The sequence below is a fragment of the Perna viridis genome, chromosome 6, assembly GCF_037379345.1.
Source record: "Perna viridis isolate PV_CMFRI_1.1 ecotype Kerala chromosome 6, ASM3737934v1, whole genome shotgun sequence".
Classification (NCBI taxonomy): Eukaryota; Metazoa; Mollusca; class Bivalvia; order Mytilida; family Mytilidae; genus Perna; species Perna viridis.
Genome location: NC_142450.1, coordinates 29631970 through 29659024, shown reverse-complemented (window position 1 = coordinate 29659024; position 27055 = coordinate 29631970). Strand labels below are relative to the sequence as shown.

The window sequence follows — 27055 nt, the reverse complement described above, 5'->3', positions numbered from 1 at the left end:
CCATATAATCAATTTCCTCCATTTTGTATTTGGTTGCTTTCATACTTTCTTATTTCCATTTGTGTACAAGCGTTTACCAAAGAGATAATTTTCAATAAAACAAATTTGAGCTTTATAATTATTATTATTATTTTTTCGAAATAGAAATAGAAAGACCTTTAAAGAGGGTTATTAAATATCGGTAAAAAAGTACCAAAAGCAGTCGGATGATTCAAATACTTTTTTAAATTTGTCACTGTGCATATATCTGATACGAAATTGTGAGTGGGTTTTGTTATTTATTGAACCGAGTTTTAAGTTAAAGCCATAATTGTAATAGGTAACAATCTGATATTCTCTCAGGGATAGAACAAGGCTGCCCATTTCATCATGTTTTTTACACATATTTTCTTATTTAGTTTTCAGAAATAAAAAGATAGGGCAATAAATATCATTAACAAAAATGATGAATCATTGCACAAACAGAATATTGATGTGGTTCTATATTGGTTCAGTTTTTAGAGCTATTCTACAGGTAAAATCAAACTGAAAGAAAAAAGATCTGCTACTATTCATAAAACGTCAAATAATAAATTCGGAAGTACATTTTCATATCACATGATCCACAAAAAATCTGTATAGATATGACATTAATCTCTGTAATTTATTCATATGACTTGTTCCAACATACCATATACAACGTCTGTTAACACAGAGACATGCATTTCACAACATGAACAATCATGGGAAATTATAGAAAACAAATACATGTCATTAATTCATCATCTTCAATGTTAAAAATCAGCGCAACGAAGCGTGTCTAGCACAAGTCGATCAAATCTAAACTTAAGACAATAGTGTCACATTCACTTCGTGGGATTTAAGTTTTCCAACTTTACACAGGGAACTTAATCAAAATAAACGTGTTGCCCAGACATTCTATTGTGCCATGGAACGCTTTCTTATTATTTATGTTTTATTGAACATAGTTTCGTTCACATTGGGACAAGTCACAAGACCTGGAAGATGCCCAAATATTCCTACCCCTCGAGATTTTAATATTCAATCCGTAAGTACAAAATATGATGATCAAAATCAACATATACAGAGCTGATGAATTTTTAAGATTATATTTTGATAAACATATAGTAATCTTTTATTCACTTTAATACAAAGTAATCACAACTTATAGTTGTGTGACATTTGGATAATATGGTTTCAATATCTTGTATTTATTCTTAAATGCGACCATATATACATGTACCATTTTACCTTAATATGAAATATTTTGATTGAATGGTTTCGGTATGCAGATTTAATCGATATTCCAGCCGTTGTAACTTACAGGCGCACGATATTTTTGTTTTGAAGAGTTATTTTGATTTGTAGGTTTCAAATTTATGTTTGATTTTTAATTAATACTGGGTAATAACTTTAGAAAATTTTAGACACAGACGTTTACATTCAAATTTAATGCGACATTGTATCTTATGCAACTAAGTTCGAATATCTGTTTGAGTATACGAGGAAAATAAATAAGAAACTGTTACCTTATTCATTTATTTTTCTTATTATATATTGTTATCTCAACAAGGAGGACAAGTTTGAAACGCAAGACAAAAAAAAGGTTCATAATTAATCTCGCTATTCTCAGTTTGTATATATACAGTGTCTTCGTAATGCGTAAATAGCCAGCGTTTACATTGTATAGTAAGGGCTACTTATTCAAAAACCATCGTTTTAAATAATCGATTACCCTCGATAAAGTAGACTGCAAAATATATTTTACGTTTAAGAATTAGTAATGAGGACAGATATTAGAAGAATTAACAAGGGAACCAAAGATTCTAAGGGAAATCAAAAGAATGTAATCCAGTGACAAAGACCAACCAAACACAATAAAGAACATAAAGTAACTAAAATAATACATAAAAAGCAACAAAAGAAAATGAGCAACTCGGACTCCACTAAAAACTGGGAACATGGACTAGGTGCAAAGGCAGGGTAAGCTTTTCTAGAAACACCCGCCGAAGTCATAGACTCATTAGCCATTGATGACCAATTGTTGCATTTTGACTCCAAGCTAACCAGTCGTGATCCTATCTCCCATATGTCGCGAGTTTGGCGGAATATCAGTGATTACCTATTGTCTTTTGGGTGACTTGACCTTCTGCAATCGAGACAAGCGAAGCAATTCCCTACGTAAATAATACATTATGATGATAATGGTTAATAAGTTTTACATACACAGCTTTTAATTATTGCTTTTCGAGTTATTTCATTTCGTTCATTTTATTTCCCTTCCCTCTTTTATGCAAAAACATATGTTACTGAAACTCATTTTTCTTGCAAAAACTTACAAAAAAATCTTATTACCTTAACAGAAATATCTGGTATGTGACCTATACCCTAATTCATTATCATAAATCTCAACATTATGTAAAGTTTCCCTTTAAGTTTTTTAAGGGTAATTGAACGTTTAAGAATGTCTTACTGACAAATTATTTAAAAAGTATGTTTCAAACTATGAAGAATTTTTACGGAACCACCGGAGAAAATGCACATTACTTTGATGAATTTTCATTTTTTTTGTATGAAAGATTCCCTGCTTTATGTTTTTGGATCAGATTTGTTTGGTGGTAAATATGAACTCGCAAAATATTGTTTAGTTTGTATCGGTTGAATGTAATAATTTAATTCATTCAATTACAAAAGATACTAAAATATAAAAAAAAAAAATACGCAAAAATAAATCATTTTAAATTAGATAGTTTAGCATATGTTTTGTAGAAAAGGTATGTGCGTGATTTAAGTCATGCTTGATATAAATATATATATTCTGTGTTCATGAATTTTCCCTTGTTTTGTACTTTGGATAAAAATGAGTCTGAAACAATTTTCAAATATAAAAACAAGATGTTTTGTTTATATAAAAAGTATATACTAACATATAATTAATATGAAGCAGCAGGCAAATACCAAAAAGCTTCTGATCAAGTGATTCGTTTTGTCCTCCGACGTCATTAACTTGTGAGGTCAAATGACTTATGACGTTGAATTATCATTGACTGAATTTAAAGTATATGTATAAGATAAAGAAGTGTTTGGAAGTGTTTTCTTAAACCTGCAATATTGTAGACGATATTATCAGCTTGCTTGTTGGATTCTGTGAATATTTTCATTTTCATAGTCAATAACAGCGAATGAGAAGTTGTTGATTATTATTTATCCTGCGTACATTGCGCACACACCCACTCTGAAAATGTTTTTTGCGATACATATATAGTACTGTTTTTGTCACAATAAATTGAAACGGAAGTAAATAACATGGATGCAGCAAAACTATGGCTGATGCATTTTTTCAGCTGACAATTAACAGTGATGCTACCTAATATAACCCATTACTTTTTTTGTAGTTTTTAGGACCATGGTGGGGAGTGGAACAGTTTTCAGAATTCAAAAGAATAGATCTGGCATGCCCGGCGATCAATATGAATCTCAATACAAACTACACGATTCGAATGGAAAAAATGGATTTCAACCTTGCGTATGTCGTATTAAGAGTTGTTTATACAAAGCAAACATTTAATAATGTATTTTTATATAGAGTATATTCAAAACATTTAAATTTGATTTGTTCTATATTTTTATCCCAAACACTGCCGTATGTACTTATGCCGTTTATTCGTCATGAAAAAAAAAAAAAAAAAATATAGAAAAGACAAAAATAGACAGCTAATGCTAAACTTTAGAATAAACTTTCTTCCCTATGAAATAGGAAATAAGCTACGTTTACAAAATAATTGAAACCACTGACAGCAGAAAAAAAATTTTCTCGAAAGCACCAAGAAGACTTGTACGCAAGTTTACAAGAATTATCAACATAAACAATAGTAATTGTAATTGGATTTAAGAAAATAAACCACAACCAAGATGTTTCTACTTTTTATAGACAACCAAACTACAAGCATTTCATGATTAACACGAATGTTTTTGTCTAAATACACACTTGTCTAATGGACCGTACCACTTACAAATAATGTAACTTGTTGTTTAAAACCAAAGAACACTTGAGAAATAATTGATATTGTTTGTTGCATAACAAATTGAGAGTCGCGTTCATTGGCGGTAATATATTAACATTTGATATACCTTAAAGGTTTCCAATAACATCACTGAAAAAAATTGAATACGTCGTAAGACGCTTTACACAAAACTATGAGTACGATATCAAGTTTTATGGTCGTCATCATGAACTCATGTATCGTTACGTTGTATCCATATGCACCATGAAAACTGATTTGTTCAACATGTCATAGTTTTCCTTTCCCCTTCCGTCTACCCTGGACTTAATAGTTTATTAGAAACTCGGCGGGTGTTTTTAGAAAAGCATACCGTTGCACCTGATCCATGTTCCAAGTTTTTAGTGGAGTGCGAGTTGCTTCTTTATTTTTGTTACTTGTTATTTGTTTGTATGTATCAGTATTCTATGTCAGGTCTTTGTCCCTGGATTACATTCTTTTGATTTCCGCTGGAAGCTTGTATAACGTATAACACATAATGATGAATTTTAAATTCTTTGAGATAAAAATATTGAATGTTTTTCATTTCATTTATCAGTAAATGCTACCTTTTCACAACTTCAATATTAGATTTTTATGGGATGTGTACAACTTTAATTCAAATATTTTCGAAATAAAAAAATATTTATGTTTTGCTTTTGTTTGAATAGAAATAATTCCTATCAACGTATAGACCATACAGCCACAGTTATAAATGCACTAGATCCGGCTAAATGGTTGGTCCAAGACCCACAAGGTTTGTTATGTTATGGATGGCTTGGACAGCCATCTTTTTTAATTATGATTATTTTTAGGATGACGCTGATTTGCTTTCAGTACATGTACTAGTAAATGAATGCAGTGATATGAATATTGACATTATAATGTGTAAATACCCCATTTGAAAATATTACTCTCTGTGTATATTTATGTCTATTTGTTGCAACAGCATGCACTTGTTTTATGCAAACAAATATCATTCATTTAAGAGGAACAAAAAACTTAGTCAAGTCTTCACGAAAAAAAACTTTTTTGTATAATATCTTTGTTTAGTTAAGAATAGTAAGTACAAATATTGATAATCATCTGATCAAATATATAATTTAATTCAATTCCAGAGCAGTTTCCCTACCCATATTGGATTTTGGATACTGATTACCGCTTATTCGCTATTACCTGGTCATGTATAGATTTATTCAATGGCAGTCATATCGGTAAGATTATATCATAATTCGAGAATTGGTCCTTTTTGTATTGATAAATTAGTATCACTCATGTTTTATTGAGACAGTTTGTGATCAGGTACATGCATCACAAGCAAATATGATACTTCAACAAGGGGTATACTCGAACATTACTAATGTTAATTAGTTAAACATAGGTATCAGCTCCATTTTGGTGAAGGAGTAATCAATTCCGATTAAAAAAGATTAAATAATCCAAATACTTATAAAAACTGGGAGCATAGATGAAGTACACTGGTAGAGTAAGCCTCCTCTGTTTTTTTTTAAACAATTAATTTTTTTCAATCTTACTTTAATTGCTTAATTTTAAAAAGCAGAGGACGCTTACCCTACCGGTGCATCTGGTCCATGCTCCCAGTGTTTAGTGGAGTCCGAGTTGCTCATTTACTTTTGTTACTTTGTATGTATGATTTTAGTTACTTTGTGTTCTTTGTTGTGTATGTCTGTTTTCCATGTCTGGTCTCTGTCCCTGGATTACATTCTTTTGATTTCCGCTATAACCTTGGTTCCCTTGATTACTCTTGACAAGGCAGCTAGTACAAAATGAAATCATTGAATTAGAAATGCAACACCTTTTTCGCCAATTAACTTCACAATTACGCAAAGCGTGTTAGTTGTCAAATCAATCAGAAACACCTTGTTTTTTTTGTCACTGTACGTTTTTGCTTTGGTTTGTTTTGTTTACTTTCATGGGTCATTACAGAAAGTACAATACATCACTTTGATTTAACCTCATGAATTAAATACTCTGTAATGCAAACATGCTGAGAAAAATACATCATGATATAATGACGTTAAATACTTAATTGTTTGATCATGTATTACTTTTTTTGAATGGCTATGTAACTCTTGACATATCAAAGGTTTGGAATAAGAAGAATTTGATATCGGTATTGGGTTTGAAAAATAGCACAATATTTTTTTATTTAATGTGAATACTAAAATTTAATTTGATTATAAAACACATTGTTGTTTGCGTTTTAATATTACAAAGGTGCAATCTGACAGCCCAGCAAACATGAATTTTTTGGGACAGCACCGACTTGTCTTGATTCATGAAATTCAAGCTCTGAACTGCCCTTGGTCGGCTATCACTATATCAATTTTATGATGTTCAGAATAAATAATCCTTACTTTTGCTCTGTTATCTATCAGGAAATAATATGTACCATTCCCATTATATTTGGCCAACTAATTACCAGGTATCAAAACAAAATAAAAAATGATAATCTAAATAAAAATATTATGGCTTTGTCATATGTCTCTAAGTATATTCTGTACCGAACGTAAACTAGCATTAAACGAGACAAGGCCATACTTTAGGTTATGATAATATATATGCTTTTCCATTGTAACATAATTTCCCCGCCAAATATGTTACGAATGGTATATTTCCGAATAATCTTACTTCAGATCTTTTATTTTATTTGTATTCAGATGAAGTTCATTTAGAAACACAGTGGTTTAATTAAACGACGCAAATCAGTACTGATTTACACCCTAAAATCAGACTTTAAGGTCTGATTACAGTATACATCTCCTACTTAGTGGTGATGAGTTCTGCTGGGACCAGCATGCAAAATTAAAATGACATATAACACACACTGTAAAACCCTTTTGCCGTACACATGTGTCAAGGAATAACATTTCATCACCAGCATTAGAATCAAATGTATAGGAAGATCTAAATCCAAACATATAGAAGTACTCAAAACCAAAACTATTGAAAAAGGAAGCCACATCCATCGCGATCGTTTCTACCGTGAGCAATACAAGTAATGAAGCCTCAGTGTTTTAGGGAAAGGATTGATATGCTATAAAATGACAAAGTGTCTTCAAGTTATGCTTATATTATCTTTTTTATTCATCAAACATTAAATATTAACCGTTTTAAATGTTTTTAAGTTACTTTCTGTGTTCAGATTAACAACACTATTAGAATAACTCTTTTAAAGGATCGTTTACTTTGTATGTCAATATGATTGATGATGTACACGTGTGTCGCGTTATTTTTAAACTAAATTAAATCCCCACGAAAATGTTATTTAACTGGTTCATCATATCAATTTTACATTATTTCATTTGCAATGTAATATCCACAACGGTCCTGAAAACTTACTAATTCGAAATATTTTAATCTTTGATTTGTATACATTGCTATCTAAAATACCGAAACGATTCGAGGACAACAAGTTTTGTGACAATCATAGGATACGTACTATAGCCCTAAGTAACAATCAATTTTATCATTTGTATTGCTAGTTGGATAAGTTATTAATACTAATTTCTGATAAACGTTGTTAAACTAAATAACATAAGAAATATGGATTCACTTTCAGGAATGGTAATTAATAGTTTGAAAAATTGAGAATTTTATAAGTGCACGAAGTGCACAAAATGAAATTAGGATTTTATGATAAAACTTAAGTAAGGTGAAATAATGTTTTTTTCCTATTTTAGCTAGATCCAGCCCTTCAAAGCTGAGACTCATGGGAAAGATTTCCCATGATTCCTCCTCCTCAACGAGGCTTAAAAAGGATAAAAATGTTTGGATTAAATATATGCAAAATAAATTATGTAGGCAGATTCCCGAAATTAAATCGGAAGCTGCTGACTCTGGTCACGAGTAATTACATATCCAAATATCATAATACAGATTTTTTTTTCATAATGGATTGCAAGTGTAGTAAAATGGAACAATAACAGACTTGATTTTTGTTTATGATGGTTGACACAGACAGTCTGATTCGTATGGCAATGTAAACAACTTTCTTTTTCAAAAATCGTATGGTAATACACACAAATAATTTTCCTTTTTTTAAATAGAAATAATATAAGTTTGAACAATTTTATTTATTCATTAGAAAAAGGTCCTTGATACTGGAGCCCGGTTGTAATGTCAGTCTATGTCTCATGTTTACATAATATCAATAAAATCGTCAATATGTTATAATTTTCTCCCATTGATTTAAGGTTGGGACAGAGAGGAATGTATTATACCTTACTTAAGTTTTATCATAAAATTGCTTTCGCGAGACAGCGAGCAATCATACAGAAGGGGGGAAATGCGTGTAACCCGTTACCCCCACCAATTCATCTTGAATGCGTCTGTCCGAGCTGCTAATGGGTCCGATTGCCAACTGACATAATTGCTCAGGCTATCCGCGAAGAGATCGGTCTCTAGTGGCCATTTTTATCTGATAGAACACAGTTTTGTTCAGTATCCAGTCACGTGAACTTTTCGTGTGTCCGGACTCCCAATCTGCCTTACAGTTTAGACCGCTGGGATATATTCTGCAGTTAGAGTTATCCATCTTTGGAGACATAATTGATTTTGTCGAACCCGCACGGTTCATATGTACTACTCCTGTCGTGTTGTCTATATTTAGATATTTGTGCAAATTTTGTTTGTCTTTTGCTAAAGACATCAGGCTTCAGGCAAATTCTGCTACCTTTAACTCTAATGAATTTATGTGCAGTTGTTTTTTTTTGCTCATTTCAAGGACCACCGATTTTTATATAGTTTATACCATCGACTGCTCCCCACCCGTGAAGAGACGATACATCACTTTCTATAATTAAATTCGGGGTTGGGGAGATTATGCTTTTCCCGTCCCAATTTGGTAGGTGTTCTACCCACCAATTTATATCTAATTTGCAATCCGGGGACAGTGTTATTATCGTTTTTGTAATTTTGTGATTTTAACAGTTTTTTTTTTGTTTTGAGCATTAGTAGCTCTCATATGTAGAGAGCCGCTGGGGTTACCGCCCCCGAGGTCGCACTCAGGATGTCTATCAAACTCGCTAGGTTGTGAATTAAAATTTTCTTTATCTTTATCATTAGGCAAGATCTGGGTGTCTTGTCAATCTTCAAAGCAAATTTTTGAATGATGCCCTTGCATTTTGTTTCGGGTAGGGACACCACCATTTTGTTGGAGTCTATTATCATACCTAGAAACTCTATTTATTATGTTGGTTCGGTCACAGATTTCGACCAATTCATTATCCACCCCAAGTTGTGTAGAATCTATATAAGGGTGCTCTGATCCCGTACCAAACTAATTCATGAGCAAAATATCATCGAAGTAAATTACTAGAGGTACCCTTTCCGTCTCATAAGAGCAATAATGGGCTTAATCACTTTGGTGAATTTCCTTGAACCCGAGCCTAGGCCAAATGGGAAGGTGCAATACTGTTATGTGTTCCACCATGGAGGAACCGCATATAATTTCTGTGGGACTTCAAGATTGGAATGCAAATGTAGGTCTCTTTAAAGTCCAGTTTTGCCACCTAATAATTGTATCACTGTGGGTAAACCTTTCATTTTGAAGTGTTGATATTTCATACTTTGATTCATATTCCCTGTCTGTTTTGGGTCGAATAAACAAATGGCTTGAAAACTGAACTTGATTTTGGGACTTTACTTCCTCTATAACCCAATTTTGAATCATTCTTGTGATCTTTTGATCCAGACATTTCATTGCTTGTGTTGAAATGTTTGTTTTATTCGTGTCTTTGTTAGTGTCTCTTTGAACTATATTGTGTAAGAGCGTATGCTCTCTACAATTTTCTTGTCCGATGTTATCTTTGACCAGTTTCCCTCAAAATATTTGAGGCAACCCCCATGGGATATGTTCGATTGTGCTATTTGCGCAAAATTTAGATCTGTAATCGTTATATGCACCACAGACTATATTCTGTGCACTCTTAGCAACTGATCTTCTACATGAGAAATAGGATGAGAATCTTTGACATGATAGATACCTTCTGTTTTTGACTCCATTCCTTCCAAATGATCCAGATTTGTGTCTTGGCCTTGGAAAGTCAGACGACTTGTGTTGTAAGTTCTGTCCTATGTCCTTGCCAGATCCACTAGTCTGTCATTGTTTCGAGGTGGAAGGGGTTGACGGAAAGGTCTGATGGTCTGTTTTATGTCTTTTAGCAACGAGTCTCAATTCCTTTACCATCTCACGAGCCCTTTTGTGGTCTTTGCTTTTCCTGTCAAGGACATTATAGAAGCTATCGGCAAAGAGAGCATCGTTTGAATCAGACAAGGCGTCTTGATTGCGAAATACTGTCTGTTTGGCTTGTTGAACATCTTTAAGGATCTTTGCCATGAAATTAATTCGGCGCTTGTAGAAACATGCACTAATAATGGACCCATGATCTGGGTTTTTTCCGTTGAATGAATTTCAAGCTGGTATCATGAAGCCTCATGAAACGCCATGCTTTACGGCTGCCTATAAGTTCATCAACGAACTGGTCAACAGAGGGCGGAGTAAGTACCTGATTCATGAGAACCGGTGCTTCATCCAAACCCTTGTCCTTGACAACAGTTTCACTGACCATCCCCCCTCCTCATTCTACGATGTCATATTTTCGTAAGGATCTGTGTCGCTCTCTCCTGAAGACTCAGACTCATATTTTCTTCGGGATTTTATCATCCCTCAAAGATATGCCATCTTGGCTTTCATGATGCAGATTTTGGTCTGAGCGTGCAGACGACACATTCAGATTCTGCTGGACTTCTGTCACTGTCCTAGATCTCTCTGAATATTCCTTTGATAGAAAGCTCATGCAGTCTCTGCCATAAATAAGTAAAAATTAAGTACGTTTACACAGAAAGAAACGCGGATGGTAACCGATTTAGAAAATCCTAACACCGCTCTTTGCTATGGCAGCCGAGGAAAGAAGGTGGAATTTTGAGAGATCCTTCCCATGAGTGTGAAGCCCTTTGAAGGGCTGGATCTGACTAAAATAGGGTAGAATACATCATTATAATACATTACTTAAGTTTTATAAATAAAATTATTTTTCCACAGTAACATTTTTACCACTGAGAGTAGTAAAAATATGCAGGAACAATTGCAACATATGTTTCATATGTTTTGGAAGATATGCAAACATATGTTTGAAACATATACTGAAAGATATGTTTTAAGAAAACAAATGTTTGTTTGTTTGTTTGTTGGGGTTTAACGTCCGAGCAGCAATATTTCAGCTATATTCAGACGATAAACATGAAATTGATGATAAAATGAACATGAAATGATGATGAATTGAAAAAGGGATGGGACACAAGGACAATGGGGTCGACAAATTTTGATTGCCACTGGAAATAGGGAGAGATGGGTAAGGTCGGGCAATTTAGCCTCATGTGGCGGAGCCCTATGGTTACTACTCCGGGAGAATACCACAGTAGGGTTCTTTAACGTGCGAGGAACGTGGCATCTGTCCCAACACGATGCACCACTATGGTTTGCGATCAGGTTTTCCGTATTATAGCCTGACAACCCCAGCATGTAACACGCCAGGGGTACCCCATTCCACCACCTGGGGCACACGTCCCAGTTGCTAGCCCCCGGCTAGGGTTCTGAGCACTATTTAGTCGCCTTTTACGACAAGCTTAGCGCTGCTGCAGGCCTATTCTTTTAACACCCGGACCTGCACGGGGCAGGAAAACAAATGAAAACTGTCCAAAATCAAACGAAAGCAATAGTCTCTTCGTATATAAATTTAAATGGAAAAGTATTTATTACCATAAAATTTAAATTCTCATTTCTTCATAAATTTATGTGTTAGTCGTAAACATTAAACATATGCCTTTTTAGGCTTTTCATGGTCGTCTTAAATATATGAAAATCGTATGACAAATGTTTTTCAGGTATTTTTCAAAACAAATGAACCTCAGATCAAGAATAGGCTGAAGGAGATTCGGTTCCCCTGAAAAGAAACCTTTTTGGAAAGGAACTTTAATTACGGTCCGTTGATTGTGAAAATCACATGCTTTTATAATCACCGGTTTAAATGGAAATAAGCTAAATTATTATGAAGGTCAGCCGAATATTTTTTGTATTGAAAAAAAAACAGCTTGTGTAGTAACTTCTCTTCGTATCGTTATCTTGCAAGTCTTTAAAACGGCCAAGGGACTTTTACGTGTGTGGTCTCTATAGCAAACCCATTTGATATACCGGAAAGAAAATGTCTATGTGCTAGATGTTTTTCGATGATTTACATTGAACTACATTTTACATGATATTATCTTATAAGAAATAGAAAAATGAGCGTAATTAGTATGAACCTTCTAACTTAAATTCGTATTATAGTACTAATTTTGACATCTTTATGGGCTATATGGACTTTAGACTAGAAAACTAGAGCTTGTTATCCCATAGATAACAATCGCTAACCTATAGATAACGCGCGCCAATCTGTAGTTATAGCACGCAAACCCATTGATAACGCTCGCTCGCTAATCTGTAGATAACGCTCGCTATTACATAGATTACACTCGCTAACCTATAGTCAACGCTCGTGAACCCATATATTACACTCGCTAACCTATAGATTACGCTCGCTAACCCATAGATAACGCCTGATAACTCCTATTTAACGGAAAATTAATTATCAATACGGTTTACAATTGATAATTTCATGTATTTGATTTGATCTATGATGCCAGGTTTTGCAAAGGAATTTGGGATAACTTTAAGTATTATAATAGGCTTATAAGATTCTCTGTTGTTTGTTTTTGGATTCTTGGTTTATCTAGTAACTTTTCGGGCCGTGTTAACTCAAAAATGTACTTTAACAATGTTGTGGTAAATATCTGTCAAGTGTCACTACAATAATAATTGATTCTATGAGATTGATATGTCTGTTTGTAAAAGTATCTCCTTAACATGAAAATGTACTCTAAGCCAAAGAAACACACAAATAAAAGGAATTTTTATACATTTGGTAAATCTTTTTATTCACACAAAATGGTTGAGAGGACGCTGTTGTGCAATACAGTCATGTTATTTCTTAGGAAAAACGTTATTTTTTATGGATAATAAAAGTGATGTATTTTGGTCAACGAGGTTTGCGTGTACTTTATCTATTTCATGATGATATAACCGTATCTTTAGAGAGAAACAATAAATGCATACATGAACATGAACATGAGTTTTATTATGACGCGCTCGTTTATACGTTTGTGTCCAACTTTATTATCGTAGAATTTGAATTTTTAGATTAATGCATTGATTCTAGTTTAATCCATAAAATGTTCAAGAATTTATATTGCATTTATAAAAGTTATGAAAATTTGAAAATATTTTACTCGGAAAGTTTCATAAAACAGTAAGATCATTTAACTAAATGAATTTACACAAAGTTTATTAAATCTTTCTATATAGTGAAATGGAAGTAATCAACCAATGTATCTTCTCTGTGAATTTTACCTTTGATTTTGAACTTTTTTAAACCCACTGAAACATTCATTGCTAATGCTACTCCACATAAGTTGAGCAAAACTATTTGCATCCATATTAAATTTGGATTTAAAACGTCCGTAGTAAATCGAATTGTAGTCATAGCAATTGTCAGGCCCCCTTTATCAATTTTATTTAACTGTATGCACGATACAAACGAGACTTATTCCTGAACCATAGAAGAAACGTTAAAGACATCCTACTAATTTTTCCATGCGCGTTGTTTCGCAGTGCGTCTAAAGTACGTAACCTTTTAAAAAAAAACACGTGCAGTAAAGCTGATGACTACAAGTACATCAGCAAAATTTGGTTTCATCGAATCATGAGTAATTCAATAAACTTCCTTAACCATGACACTTTCAAAGTCTTACCATTCTGTGTAAGAATCGGGCAGTTTGTGGCAGAGAGTAATCAAGGGAATGAAGGTTCTAGCGGAAATCAAAAGAAAGTAATCCAGGGACAAAGACTAAACATGGAAAACAGACATACACAACATAGAACATTCGACCATTTTTCTCCCCAATGTAGCCTCATTTTTGCCTAAATTGTATTCAGTACATATAGAAAACAACCAAAAATCTATCTAAGTTTATCCTGAAGCACCTGTGACGTAGATATTTGACTGCTTTTAAATGGAAAGAGTGCGGAAAACTTTTCCTGACATTTTCCGAAGTGCATTTCAACTAAATTTAATCTATCAATATCTTAAAAAGGCAAATTTTACAAATACTTTGATGGTTATTTTTGGTGACTATCAGGTATAATTAATTGGCTAATGCAATAGAATTTCTGCGTTTTTTTGCTTCATGTGCCACACCTTATATGCATTTTGCCCGATTCCTAGACGGAGAAGTACTTAAAACGTATTCTGACTATTGGTAAACCCAACACTTATCTATAAAAAATTTCAGTCTTTAAGGGTTCGGTTTGGACAATTTCACTTGACACAGAATTCTGCTGCATCATTGCGACATCTGATACTTCTAACTGTCTTAAGACAAAGTGTATTGTACTATATGAAAAAATTGGATGTAAGTGAGACTATTACTGGCAATTCTGAATTGCTTGATATTTTTGAAAACACTCTTAGATTTTGTGAATAACCATTTAAAGTTACTCAACTTTATTTGAGTTCACTTGAATTAATATTTATTAAATTAATGAATAATCATCATAGTTAAATAAAATGCGGAGGCATTCGACTTTCAAAGTAATGATGCAGAGTCTATAACGTTTCATGGGAATTAATTTGTTGTATTTTAAATTATTATTTGAAGCAAATATAGCCTGTGAGAGCTCGCATTCAAAAGCCAGAGATTCCCTAAATCAAACTATTGCACTCTTCAAAGAGGTAACATTTTTGTAATTTCTGTGTTATCCATAGATACAATTATTTAAGAAATGTTTCTAATTTTTTTATTAATTGAGTATGACCTGTTCAAATATAAGACTTATTCTATAATGGGTGGTAATGGGTGGAAGTCCAAATATTGATAATTGATCCGTATTCAAAATGTTATTTAGTTTGGAATTATTTGATTCGCGGAGTGCAGACCCTTTTACTTAATGATGCCATAGAACAAAGCCTAGTTTGCACAAGGGAATCAACCAATCAGAAAGCCCGTTACAAATTGATCTTGTATTATATTGATGTAACGATTATTGAGAATACAATAATTCCTCTCCTGGCGTCGGTAGGTAACGTATGCGATGAGTATACATAAAAGCCATAGGTTTATACATCGGTTAAAATGTTGATATGTTTATTTTACCTAAAGTATATTTTCTTTTACTTTTTATTGGTTTTGGTTTCATGGCCTTTAGTTCATGTCTATGAATTGGTCCATTATTAGTCCCAAAGCTAAAGTTTAATATTTAAAGTTCTAAATTGGGATACTGTTTTATGGGTGAGTAGTTATTGTTTGGTTTTCATCAGTGCAGCAAACTCAGAAGTATGGCATTTTCATGGTTCATATAAAGATTTTGTCATAAAAGTTCCTGTAAGTCGAAATCTCAAACTTTATTACGTTTTAGAATAAGACATACCAATCAATGTTATTTAACATTTCATTGAGGTTCATTGAAGTAAATAATGGTATGATGGAACTGTTTGATTATAAATGACCAAAAGCTTTCTCTAAAATATTTCAGAGCATCTGTATGTGCTGAGCAGAGTCAGATTTGGACTTCCAAGATACGTCCGATTACTCATCTACAGATATCTCCAGGCACATGGTATTAACACACAGGATCTCGTGTCCAATGACCGCGTCACATGTCTTATGCCACAAAACAACGATACCAGCAGATCGAGATCATTTTAATTTAGACATTATTGAGCTTAAAGCATTACTAATGTAGTATGAATGTTTACTTATGACACGCGATTAATGAACAATATAAATTTTAAATCTGTTTGAAATTTTATTTTGTGATTTGGCAAAAGTCTTTTACATGTGTAACAGCTAACTGCCTGATTTGTTTTTAAAATTGACGAAAGTGTTGTTTGTGCGGTGCCAAAGGCAGAATTTCTTACTAGTTTTCATATCAAAGCAATGCCATATATGCATAAAATGAATCACAGCGACCTACAGCCATCCAGTCTTGCAATGTAAATCCGTCTAGTCAGTCTTACTCATGTAACCTTGATAATAAACTATGTATAATACATTTAAATTGTTAACTGTTTTAAGTCGATATTTTACCTAAACATTAAAATCCTTCATGTTTATAGTGGTGTCCGAGTTGCTCATTTGCTTTTGTTACTTCGCATGTTTGATTTTAGTTACTTTATGTTCTTTGTTGTGTATGTCTGGTCTTCGCCCCTGGATTGCATTCTTTTGATTGCCGCTATAACCTTGGTTCCCTTGATTACTCTTTCAAAGCTCTATTATTAATGAAACAGACGAAAGGCAAATGGAGACAGACAGAAAAACGTATGAAATGTCAATAGTATACAACAATACGCTTGTTAAAAGATTGGCGTATTAAATCTAGTCTATCTAATTCAAAATCTTGCTGGTCCATGCTCCCAGTTTTCAGTGGAGTCCGAGTTGCTCATTTACTTTTGTTACTTTGTATGTATGATTTTAGTTACTTTATGTTCCTTGTTGTGTATGTCTGTTTTCCATGTCTGGTCTTTGTTCCTGGATTACATTCTTTTGATTACCGCTATAACCTTGGTTCCCTTGATTACTCTTACACAAATTAGTAAAATATGAGACAATCAGTAGCGTGAGAAGTGACATTAACATCTTACATGTTTTGTATGGAAAATGCTGAACTGCAATTCCGTTCTCAACATTCTGTGCCAAGGATACCGAATGGTATACTGAATTCCTAGATGAGGTTCCCCGGCCGCCCACAATATATGCAGCTACGGAACCGTACATGTTTGTCGATGAAAAATATATAACACAGGTTAGTTGTGGGAAAAGAATAACATAAACTAAGTCTGAGCACAGAGCCCAAAGAGTATATATTGATCGCACATAAATGGCCAATAACATGGTAAAGGCTCCAATAACGACTGTACTAATTCTTATTGTCCAAATTAACTCCTTCTCGGACGCCTGTAAACAAAGTAGTAACGAAATGGATTCACAAATAGCATTCCCGAAATTATACAGTTTAGTGTTCTCAAACATCTCTTCAACTGTTTGGATTATGGTTGGTTTTAACTTTAATCATAATAATGAAAACAAAACATAAAACAAATAAAATACCAGTTCTTTGACGAAGTTTTAATATAATTAACAATCAAGTTTTGAGAATATAAATTGTTTGACACGATGCTGTTTTTCTAATTACATGTGGTAAAGTAGCAGAATGGTGCATTTTGGAAAAAACTGGCGAGAAAAATCTCAATTTAATTTTACTTTTTTTTTCAAATTACTTTTTACTTTTGTAACAAGTGTGGACATAGACTGGTATGGACTGAGGGGCAAGTATTGACTCAGACTGGTATCCCCCGAAGAGCAAATTTGATTGAACATTATACGTTTTGTCTAGGATGTGCTTGTCTTTTCTAGAAAACTCCAATATTTGAATTATGCGTATGTTGATAAATATCCATTAACATATGTTACTAAATATTTACATGGAGAACAATTACACAAGGGCTTGCCATAACCATAATTCAAGTCATATACATATAACAATGCTTCTATCTTAAAGGTATACTTCCATGGATGTGTTGAACTGATATGTCATGTTAAAGATTGTCCATTTCATTTTATGTACGTTAGCTTACGTAAAATTCTGAACTTTCAGGTTTTTTTTAGATTGACAGAAACCGATAGTGTGGTATCTGTCCGTTACATGGATGGCCCTAATTTGAAAACGGTAGTGGTCATTAACATAAAAATTAAATAGGAGCATTCCTTTAGTAGTTAGTAAAATCATATCAAATTGCATAACAATTGATTAACCATAACTAAAGTCATCGCACAAAAACCAAGTGAATATGGAAGACGACGATACGGACGCCGCCGACGATGACGTCGGTGTCAGCACAATACCAATATACGACCGAATTTGTTTTCATATATAAAGTCTTTGTTTTTACATTAGTCCTAGTAAAACAGTTCTTTATCAAAAGAGATTAAAATTGCAAAACTGTGACGTTTTCCCACTAACAGTTACGTACTCAACAGAAAATATTCTTATGAATTAAAATTATAATACCGGTATATGAGGGACTTAAAGGCTAAATCCATCGACACTGGCTCGCAGTTAACGTTTCAAAATCAATATTTCAACTAAATCTTGTATCAAACAATTTTTATCAACTTCTAAATAACCTGAAAATGTTTCCTATAGTACTTGTTTCAGAACCAACATAACGTGTATGGACATTCAGTACTTAACTACACTGTCATTAACTTTGGAATACTATTTCATTTAATCCTGTAAATCTTCTTCACAATTTAACAAAACGTAGTTATTTTTACGTGTGTAGTATTAATGTCTTGGTACTTAATAAAATCCGCACCCTTTTAAGGTTCAGCTACAGTCAATATCTAGGACATTTCTTAGTGAAATGTTTTCATTCATAGTTTTAATAATACATAAAATTATTTTTTTCGGCCTTGGAGATTTCTCATGAATTGACTGGCGTGCACCATTAAGTTGAGCTACCTTTCTGTCTTACATGCACCTGGAAGTGTTGATTTTATCCCAAAAATATATTGCTGCGTCAAAGATTCAGCAAATGCTGAGGCTATACAGTATATAGTGAACAGATTACAAATTGGATCACAAGGTCACGGATCGACATCAAATCATGTTATAATGCATTTAATGTGGTCACATGACAACTAATTTCCCCGAATACACTATAACCCACATTCACGGGTATGAATATGCCCGAGGACTGTGTAAACGCTTCAGTGCTTTACACCGTGACAGAGAGACCCCAAATGACAGCCACGGGCGTTTAGAAACCCTTCTGCCCGTCATGTCTTACAAATACCACGTATGAGAGCAAACCGGGCCTAACAGTATTGAGTATATATGTTAGCACGAACACGAAAATTAAACCAAGTATAGGAACAGTCAGCTGATGGTCGGCGTCACTCATATCGTGCAAAAAATTGGCTAACACTGTGTTACGAGAGATTTTGGGGGATTTTAGTTATTTCCACAAAGACAGGCGAATTATCTGCTCAAACAACAATATCTTAGCTTTTAAAATGCACGAAATGATTGGTTTCGAGAGAACATTCCACTTGACGAAAGTACTGCATAGTCTACAGAGGACATCACGGCCGCTGCCACAGATCCCAATCCGAACAAAGCCACAGATTTAGGGCATAGATGCTGCATTACCAAAGGTACAACCATTGGGAACGTTATTATCAGCCAATGACGTAGATGTGGAGTTTAGAATATGGTAACTCGTCTTGCTCCAATCTAGAATAGAACAAAAACAGCTTTCATAACTGGTTTTAAGCCAAATCTTTTGTGCGAAGTCCTTGTTCAAATTTCAAATGTGAAAAATTGATAATACAATTGATATACACATTACAATATAAGAGAATAAAAAGAAATGGCTAGTCCTTTGAACTTTCAAAAACGTCAGTTCAAACTTTCTGTAATGTGCAAAATACTGCTAAACACTAGCAAATATATTATTAATACGTGTAGTTTGTGCAAATATTCAAATATTAACCTTTACAACAATTCATGACCTCACAGGTAATGCGATAATGATACACTATAAATCTTGGAACCTAAAATAAGTATTTATTACAAACTGTTTAAATTATTTTATGCTGATAATTTATTATGCACATACAATTACATGGACAAATAGGAAGAGCCAATTTGGCTCCTATAAGATCACGAGGGATAGTTCATAGTCTAAAATATTCATTCACATGGTTCATGTTTAACTGTCCAAACTGATAATAACAGCTTGTGATAAGTGGAGTACGATAGGTCTTATTGGTAATAGTACCCTTAACTGTAAACGGACATTGTAACTTTGTTTATTCTAGTGGACAAAGCATGTTAAAGTATATTATGCTATAGTATTATTGCTTAAGGTTTTTCATATTGGCTTAGTTATTGATCCGAGGCTAGCCATATTTGACTATGGCTATAATAGTCATATTTAGGTTAATATTCGAACGTTAGTCAAAAATACTTAACCATAAATCTTCAACGAAGTCATCTCTCAGATTTAAGTTTAAAAGAAACTTACCGGAAAGTTCCTTTAAAAATGTGTTTTATTGTTCTACTTCATCAATGCTTAACTCAAAAAGTGGAACAACAATAAGTCAAATTAGAAGGTAAAGTAAAGAAACAAGTAACGTTCCAAATCTCAAACTCACGATCACTTGAACAGACACATGTTACAAGAAAGATAGACAAAATAAGTTAGAAAAAAAATGTTTATAAAAAAGTAATCAAGAGAACCAAGATTCTAGCGGAAATTAAAACAATGTAATCCAGGGCCAAAGACCAGACAGGGGTTACAGACAAACACAACATAGAAAATATAAAAACTAAAATAATACGTTCAAAGCAGCAAAACTAAGTGAGCAACTGGGACTCCCTTAAAAGTGTGAGTATGGACAAGATGCACCGGTAGTGCAAGCGTGCTCTGCTTTTCTAGCAACAACTGCTGAGTTGCTCATTAAAAGTCTTGTCCAGGGTTGACGAAAAAGGAAACAATTATGACACAGTAATTAAATCGGTCCTCAATGTGCAGATGGAAACACCGTAACGATCCACGAGTTCATGATGACGACCAAAAAACTTCTGTAGTGATGACATAATCTTGCAGCAACATTACCCTGTTCCAGAAGCCTACATGTAAGAAGTCTAGCGCGATACTAAAGGTTTACGTAGAAACAGCACGCTCTGGCTTAACGTATGAGTTGTGATATGAAAACACCACACGTATGTGCTGAAGGAATATTGCCACAGATGAAAGGAAAATTGACAATACGCAATGGAAAATCATCGCGTTTGTCGTATAGTGTGGTAAATAGTTTTATTTTTCCATCGATCTTTAACTTTATGTCAAGATATGAGGCTGAGGTGAAAGTATCTGTAGTATACTTTATCTCAAGTTCTTTTGGGTAGATGCGATGTATAAAATGCACAAAGCTAGGGTGATACGTTATCTATACAGCAGAGCCTGTGATCAAAGGATCTGGCTAAACGATGCTCATTCATTTGGATAAGATCAGCTATAAAGGGAGCCTGATAAGAGTGACGGAATAGGTCAGTGAGTAGAGGAGACAATTTGTCCTCACTAGAAAGCCGACCGTTTGTTGAAAAACGCGTCCACCACACTGAACAAATATGCTGTCAATAAAGAATTCCAGCATTTTGAAAACATCGCCTTCGGTATATTTGGAAGATGATTTGGAAAGAGGAATTTCTACTCAAGTACTCAGTACACATGATAAATGATGAATACGCATACGCACTCAAATGACAAGAGGCAGAGTGATGATTCGAATAAAAATAGCTCAAATAGAAATGATATGGACTGTCTTAGGTAAAATCATGAACTGCAGCTTAACTATCATTAGTATTATACTTTTGTGCCAATAATCTTGAAAACATCAAGCTTCGTAGTAATTGTTATATCCCTATATATTTTGAAACTTTAATCCCCAGATTTGTTTTTATTCCTATGAACGAAGCTTTTAAACTGTCTCAGTTTGTGAAAAAAGAGGAAAAAAATCTACCTGTTTGAATAGCAATGATTCCAATCAACATGGATGATGCAACAAATATAAAGCAACCAATAACACCTATATACGACAGTGTTTCTGACATTCGGGCTGTCTGTGCTGTGAACACTCGTTGAAAGTATACCTTAATAAAATAACATAGATGTAAATACAATACAAATTGGTACATTTAATCCAACATTGTATAAGTTCATTTAAGTCTGTTTGTTAATATTCAACAAATTCAAAACTAAATTCATTTGCCAGGCAAATCATGCAGGTTATGAAAGGATATCAAATGTAAAAAAAATTATATCGACAGAAAAAAAACAACAAAAACAAACAACAACAAAAACAAAAAGATTATACTGAAAAAAAGATTATAATTGTTAACGACATTCCTAATACTTTAATATTAGCCAACCAAGACAAATAACCAACGAATATATCTTTTATATTATCAAAGATAACAAAAAAATTTTCACATCATTTAAAATAAATATATGGTTATATGTTATTTGTTCAAATGAATCCCTTCCATTGGATTGCACCAAGAATAAGCTGATGCCAGTTGTCAAAATAGATGCCGGAAGTGGATCGGTCGAATTCTTTTACTTATACCTCAGTGTGATTCGTTGACAGATTACCTACAGCATCATTTTTCAGAGCAAATGGTATGATTAACCACTCCCCCCCCCCCCCCCAAAAAAAAAAAAAAAAAAAAAAAAAAAACAAGTGTATATATACGCACACTATTATTACAAAGGTCATAGATTGAATACAAATTGTTTTGAATATTAAATAGAAACCCAAGTTTCAAAATGTATGTTTCAATGACTAGAATGCCAATTTCAATATGCAACGATGTGTTTCTTTTTATTCAAACTTTCCGTCCAATGTAGTGCAAAATAGACCCGACATTTGTAGTCTATAAATATTTCGTAATATGTCTTTTTTATGAATAGTCACTTAAAATTTTCTGTTTTGACTGCCTCAAAACACTCTTCAACTAAACGAGACCGAATTTTCAAAATTGACCTAACTGTGTAGTACGACTACTGTACAACAAACTGCAGTCCAACTTAGGATTATATATTTTTACTACGTGGTATGACTGTGTTTTAGCAATACGTAGCAAGCCAAATATCATAAATATGAGTTGTAGTACATCTGTAGACGCGACGGAATATAATCCACAAAAGAACGTGTAAGAAACAACAACTACTGTAGCTACAATAACTGAGAGGTCATAGCTGACATGTAGTACTACTGATAGGGTAGTACCTACAACAATTATATAACATAACACATAAAGGCTTCATGAATTCTATTACAGAACATGGCAGAACTTCACGGTGCTGGATTTGGCTTCCAATTTCGATTTTTTAATTTTTAGTTAATTCTGTATACAATGTATTTCTTTATTTACAATTGATTTAGATATTTTATTTTTACTGGGTTTTTCCTCGAAATACGCGTAAAACATACCAAAAAAATGCAATATTATATTTATGAAGGGTTTTAAACAAAATATACCGAACTGATTGGAAAAGTCAAAATCGAAAGTCCTTTTAATAAGTTACCGGCCAAGTTGGAAACCACTGCATAGAACTCGGAACAGACATTTCCGAAAAAAAATGATCAGTTAAGGTCGTACTACACAGTTAGGTCAAGTTTGACAATTCGGTCTCGTTTAGTTGAAGTGGAGTTTTGAGACAGTCAAAACAGAAAATTTTAAGTGACTATTTATAAAAAGTACATATTGTTCGAATCCTTGATGAATAGAGCTTGATGTAATTTATAACTGCATTAGTGATTAGTGTCGTGAAACAAGTAGCAATAGTAACATAATGCGAACTTATATATATAACTGAGTTGTAGCACAAATCATTGGTGCCTTTCCAAAACTAATAGCCAAAAACTATGTTTTATAAAATATCAGGGAATTAGAAACTCCCACAAAAGGAAGACATGCATTGAGGGTGTTGGAAAAAGGTAAAATAATAATGCACTTTTTGATACATTTTCTAGCAATTTTAGATCCTGATATTCGTGCAAATTTTACATTTTACAAAATTAAACAGGGTAATTTTTGTACGAAACAGTTCCCCAAAAGGTAATTATATAGTGCATCCTAAACCGGGTTTTATATAACGCACTTGACCTTCCGCCTACATCATGATTATTTCTTGTATATAACATTTCAAACGGGCAACACAATATTGCCACTTGTCAAAGTTAGTTAATGTAGTATTCCAAACAGTACAGAAGATATGTACAATAAAGAAGAGAAAAGAATTCACTACAATAGAGACATAACAACAAAATAAGTCTTGAACTTTGTGGGGAAGACGCGTCACGTTCAGAATGGAAGTAATAAAATAAAAGAATACAGAAAAAAAAGATTTAAAAAAGACACCTTTAAATCCATTACCCAGAACCTGTTTGGTAGTTTTGAATTCTATATAGCAAAATATTTCATCGAAAGATTCATGTCATTTAAACATGCTATTGAATAATGAATAAATTCCAAACTCGAAAAACACTGATGCTTCGTTCCTTTTATTATTATGGTGCTACAATAATATATCTGCTGTAACACTCTGATATATCTTTTCAGTACTGGATTTGGCTTTTCATTTGGATATTTTTGGTTTTGAGTTAGTCTTGTAAACACATTATTTGAATCTTGAATTGTTATGTCTTTGGTTGTAATAGAGTTGTTGCGTGGTAACTCCTTAAAAGAGTTGTGCAGCATGACGAAACTGCTGTGGTCTATTTCACACACACACAAAAAAAAAACAAACAAACAAACAAAAACAAAAACAAAATCGTAAGTGTAAAATCCGTCGTAAGTCATGACATCACAATAAGTTGATCTATTATAACGTCATAACTCACGACTAATTTTACATTTAAGATTTTTTTGTGAAAAAGGACTGCAGATTTGTATCTATTTAATTGGTATTGTTGTATTCTATTTCACAAAATCTTTCCTCAAAAGATTAAAGTCATTTAAGCATACTGTTTCTGAATAAAATGAATCAGTTGTTTACAAAATTATTGGATGTGTATGAATTCCCTTGTTGTAGTCTATGAAATAAAGATTTGATTAGTTTCAAAGAGTGACAAAAAATAAGAAAAAAATCATTGATGTATTCAGGTGTCTACGGTTATCCAAAACAATATATAAATGTATAGGTAAATTTTCCTATGTATTAAAAAGAGTCGAAATAAGCATTATATTTGTGGAAAAAGTAAGCTGAAACATGCCAATACCCTACATGATATTTCTCTTACATTTTGACTTATTTTGATAGATTTACGGGATGGGATGGAGTGCCTCACAAAAACATTGTATGTCAATGCTAGATGGAATTGATAATTATTTTAGGAGGTAACATTACCTAGTGCTCCTAAAGTTGCTGCAACAACAAAGACGTCTCCCAGTAACGACGGATATAAAGTAACCCGCTCATTAATCTGCATTGCCTTTGTAAGAAGGGATCAAAGATAGTGATATGTCTGTAAGATCTCATCTGGTTTGCAAAGAAGAACCCACCTATGAATTTAAGAATAATTGTTGACAGAAATGTTGTAACAAAAACAAAAACAATTCCAAATCATCTTCCAAGTAAACCGAAAAGGATTTTTTTAATATGCTGGAATTTTGTCGATAACATATTTGTCCACTGTTGTAGACACGTTTTTCAACAAACAGTCGGCATTCTATTGGTAACAAACTATGCTCCTCCACTTGCTGACCTATTCCTTCACTTTTATGAGGCTGCCGTTATAGCTGATCTAATCCAAAAGAAGGAACATCGTTTAGCTAGATCCTTGAATTTCAGTTTCCCCTACATAAATGACGTAATATCTTTAAACAATCCCAGTGTCGGGGCATTTGATACATCGCATCTAACCAAAAGAACTTGCGATAAAGGATACTACAGACTCTGTGAAGTCAGCCAGTATTTTAGCCTACACTTAGAGATCGATGATAAAGGACAATTACTGACCAAACTATTCGACAAACGCGATAACTTTTCATTCCGTATTGTCAATTATGCTTTCATCTGTGGCAACATCACTTCAGCACCGGCGTATTTCTTTTTCTTCCTTTTCAGAGGACGCTTACCCTACCGGTGCACCTGGTCCATGCTCCAAGTTTTTTTAGTGGAGTCTGAGTTGCTCATTTGCTTTTGTTACTTTGTATGTATGATTTTAGTTACTGTATGTTGTTTGTTGTGTGTGTCTATTTTTCTTGTCTGGCTTTGTCCCTGGATTACATTCGTTTGATTTCCGCTAAAATCTTGGTTCCATTGATTACTCTTTTTGAATTACACAAAGGATATTAAAATAATTACTACAAGAGTCAAAGACATAACAAGTACATAGTAATAACACAAAACTACAGACGTCATGAAGAAACATAACAACCATGCAAGGAAATAAGCAATCGAAATTTACAAAACGAGGCTACGTTAAAAGGTCAGCACATATTGCTTTTCTAGAAAGAAACACAAAGCACATAATTCTTGGCATAATACTTGTTATACTTTTTACGTGTAATTTACCTACTGAAAGCAAGACATATAGAATAGGGCTTGACTTCCAACTAATCCATCAGTATAATTACTTCTGCTGTACAATTTATAAATCCCCCTTCTACCCAGTTAGCCGAAATATAAATGTGATGCCGTCATACATTATCCTAATCCTTCTCATATTTTCTTTTAAAGGAAACCTTACAAATTGTTATATGAAAACAAAAAAGACTATTTGAACTTTGGACAAGGGAAACACAAAAATTTCCCTTCCAAATAATATTCTAAAAACCATGTACTAAACATTCACAAGTCATTGTAAAGATACTTATAAACATTCCAATCCTTTTCGGTAGCATGATATCCTCCTGTTTTTGTTTTGCAATTTCTCGTTCTCCATGCCACCCAAAGACCAATCGCCATAAATATTACAGGAAATGCAGCAACTGCGGGTAGACCACCAATATCAACAGCCATTCTATCTTTTTTTTTACTTATGATCATGTCATCCAATAAGTTTTTTTCTATTAATGAAGAATGGTTTATCAAATTTTCATGTTGGTGAATACATTTAAAAGTACAAACACAGTACCATAGCATTTATCCATAAAATTCTTGCTTACATATATCCTTGTATATATTTAGGAAATAATTCACGGAGTCTCCATTTATCATTGTTTTATCACAGGCTGGTCCGTTATGTCGCCTCATAATTGCTAAATAATAACATACATCGGTAAAGTTACAATAAAATGGAGTCTCTATCATTTTGTTCTT

The 27055-nt window shown here is 33.3% G+C and overlaps 1 protein-coding gene and 1 pseudogene across 1 annotated transcript; one reads left to right on the top strand and one right to left on the bottom strand.

Moving 5' to 3' along the window:
* Positions 1-676: 676 nt before the first annotated feature.
* On the top strand, positions 677-16209 carry LOC148614467 (apolipoprotein D-like). The gene is made up of 5 exons (XM_088586184.1): positions 677-1048; positions 3396-3526; positions 4712-4797; positions 5159-5254; positions 15691-16209. The coding sequence occupies exons 1-5, from the start codon at positions 929-931 to the stop codon at positions 15861-15863; spliced, it is 606 nt and encodes a 201-aa protein (XP_088442310.1). The 5' UTR covers positions 677-928; the 3' UTR covers positions 15864-16209.
* LOC148614466 (high-affinity choline transporter 1-like) lies at positions 16161-26755 on the bottom strand (annotated as a pseudogene).
* Positions 26756-27055: the final 300 nt, after the last annotated feature.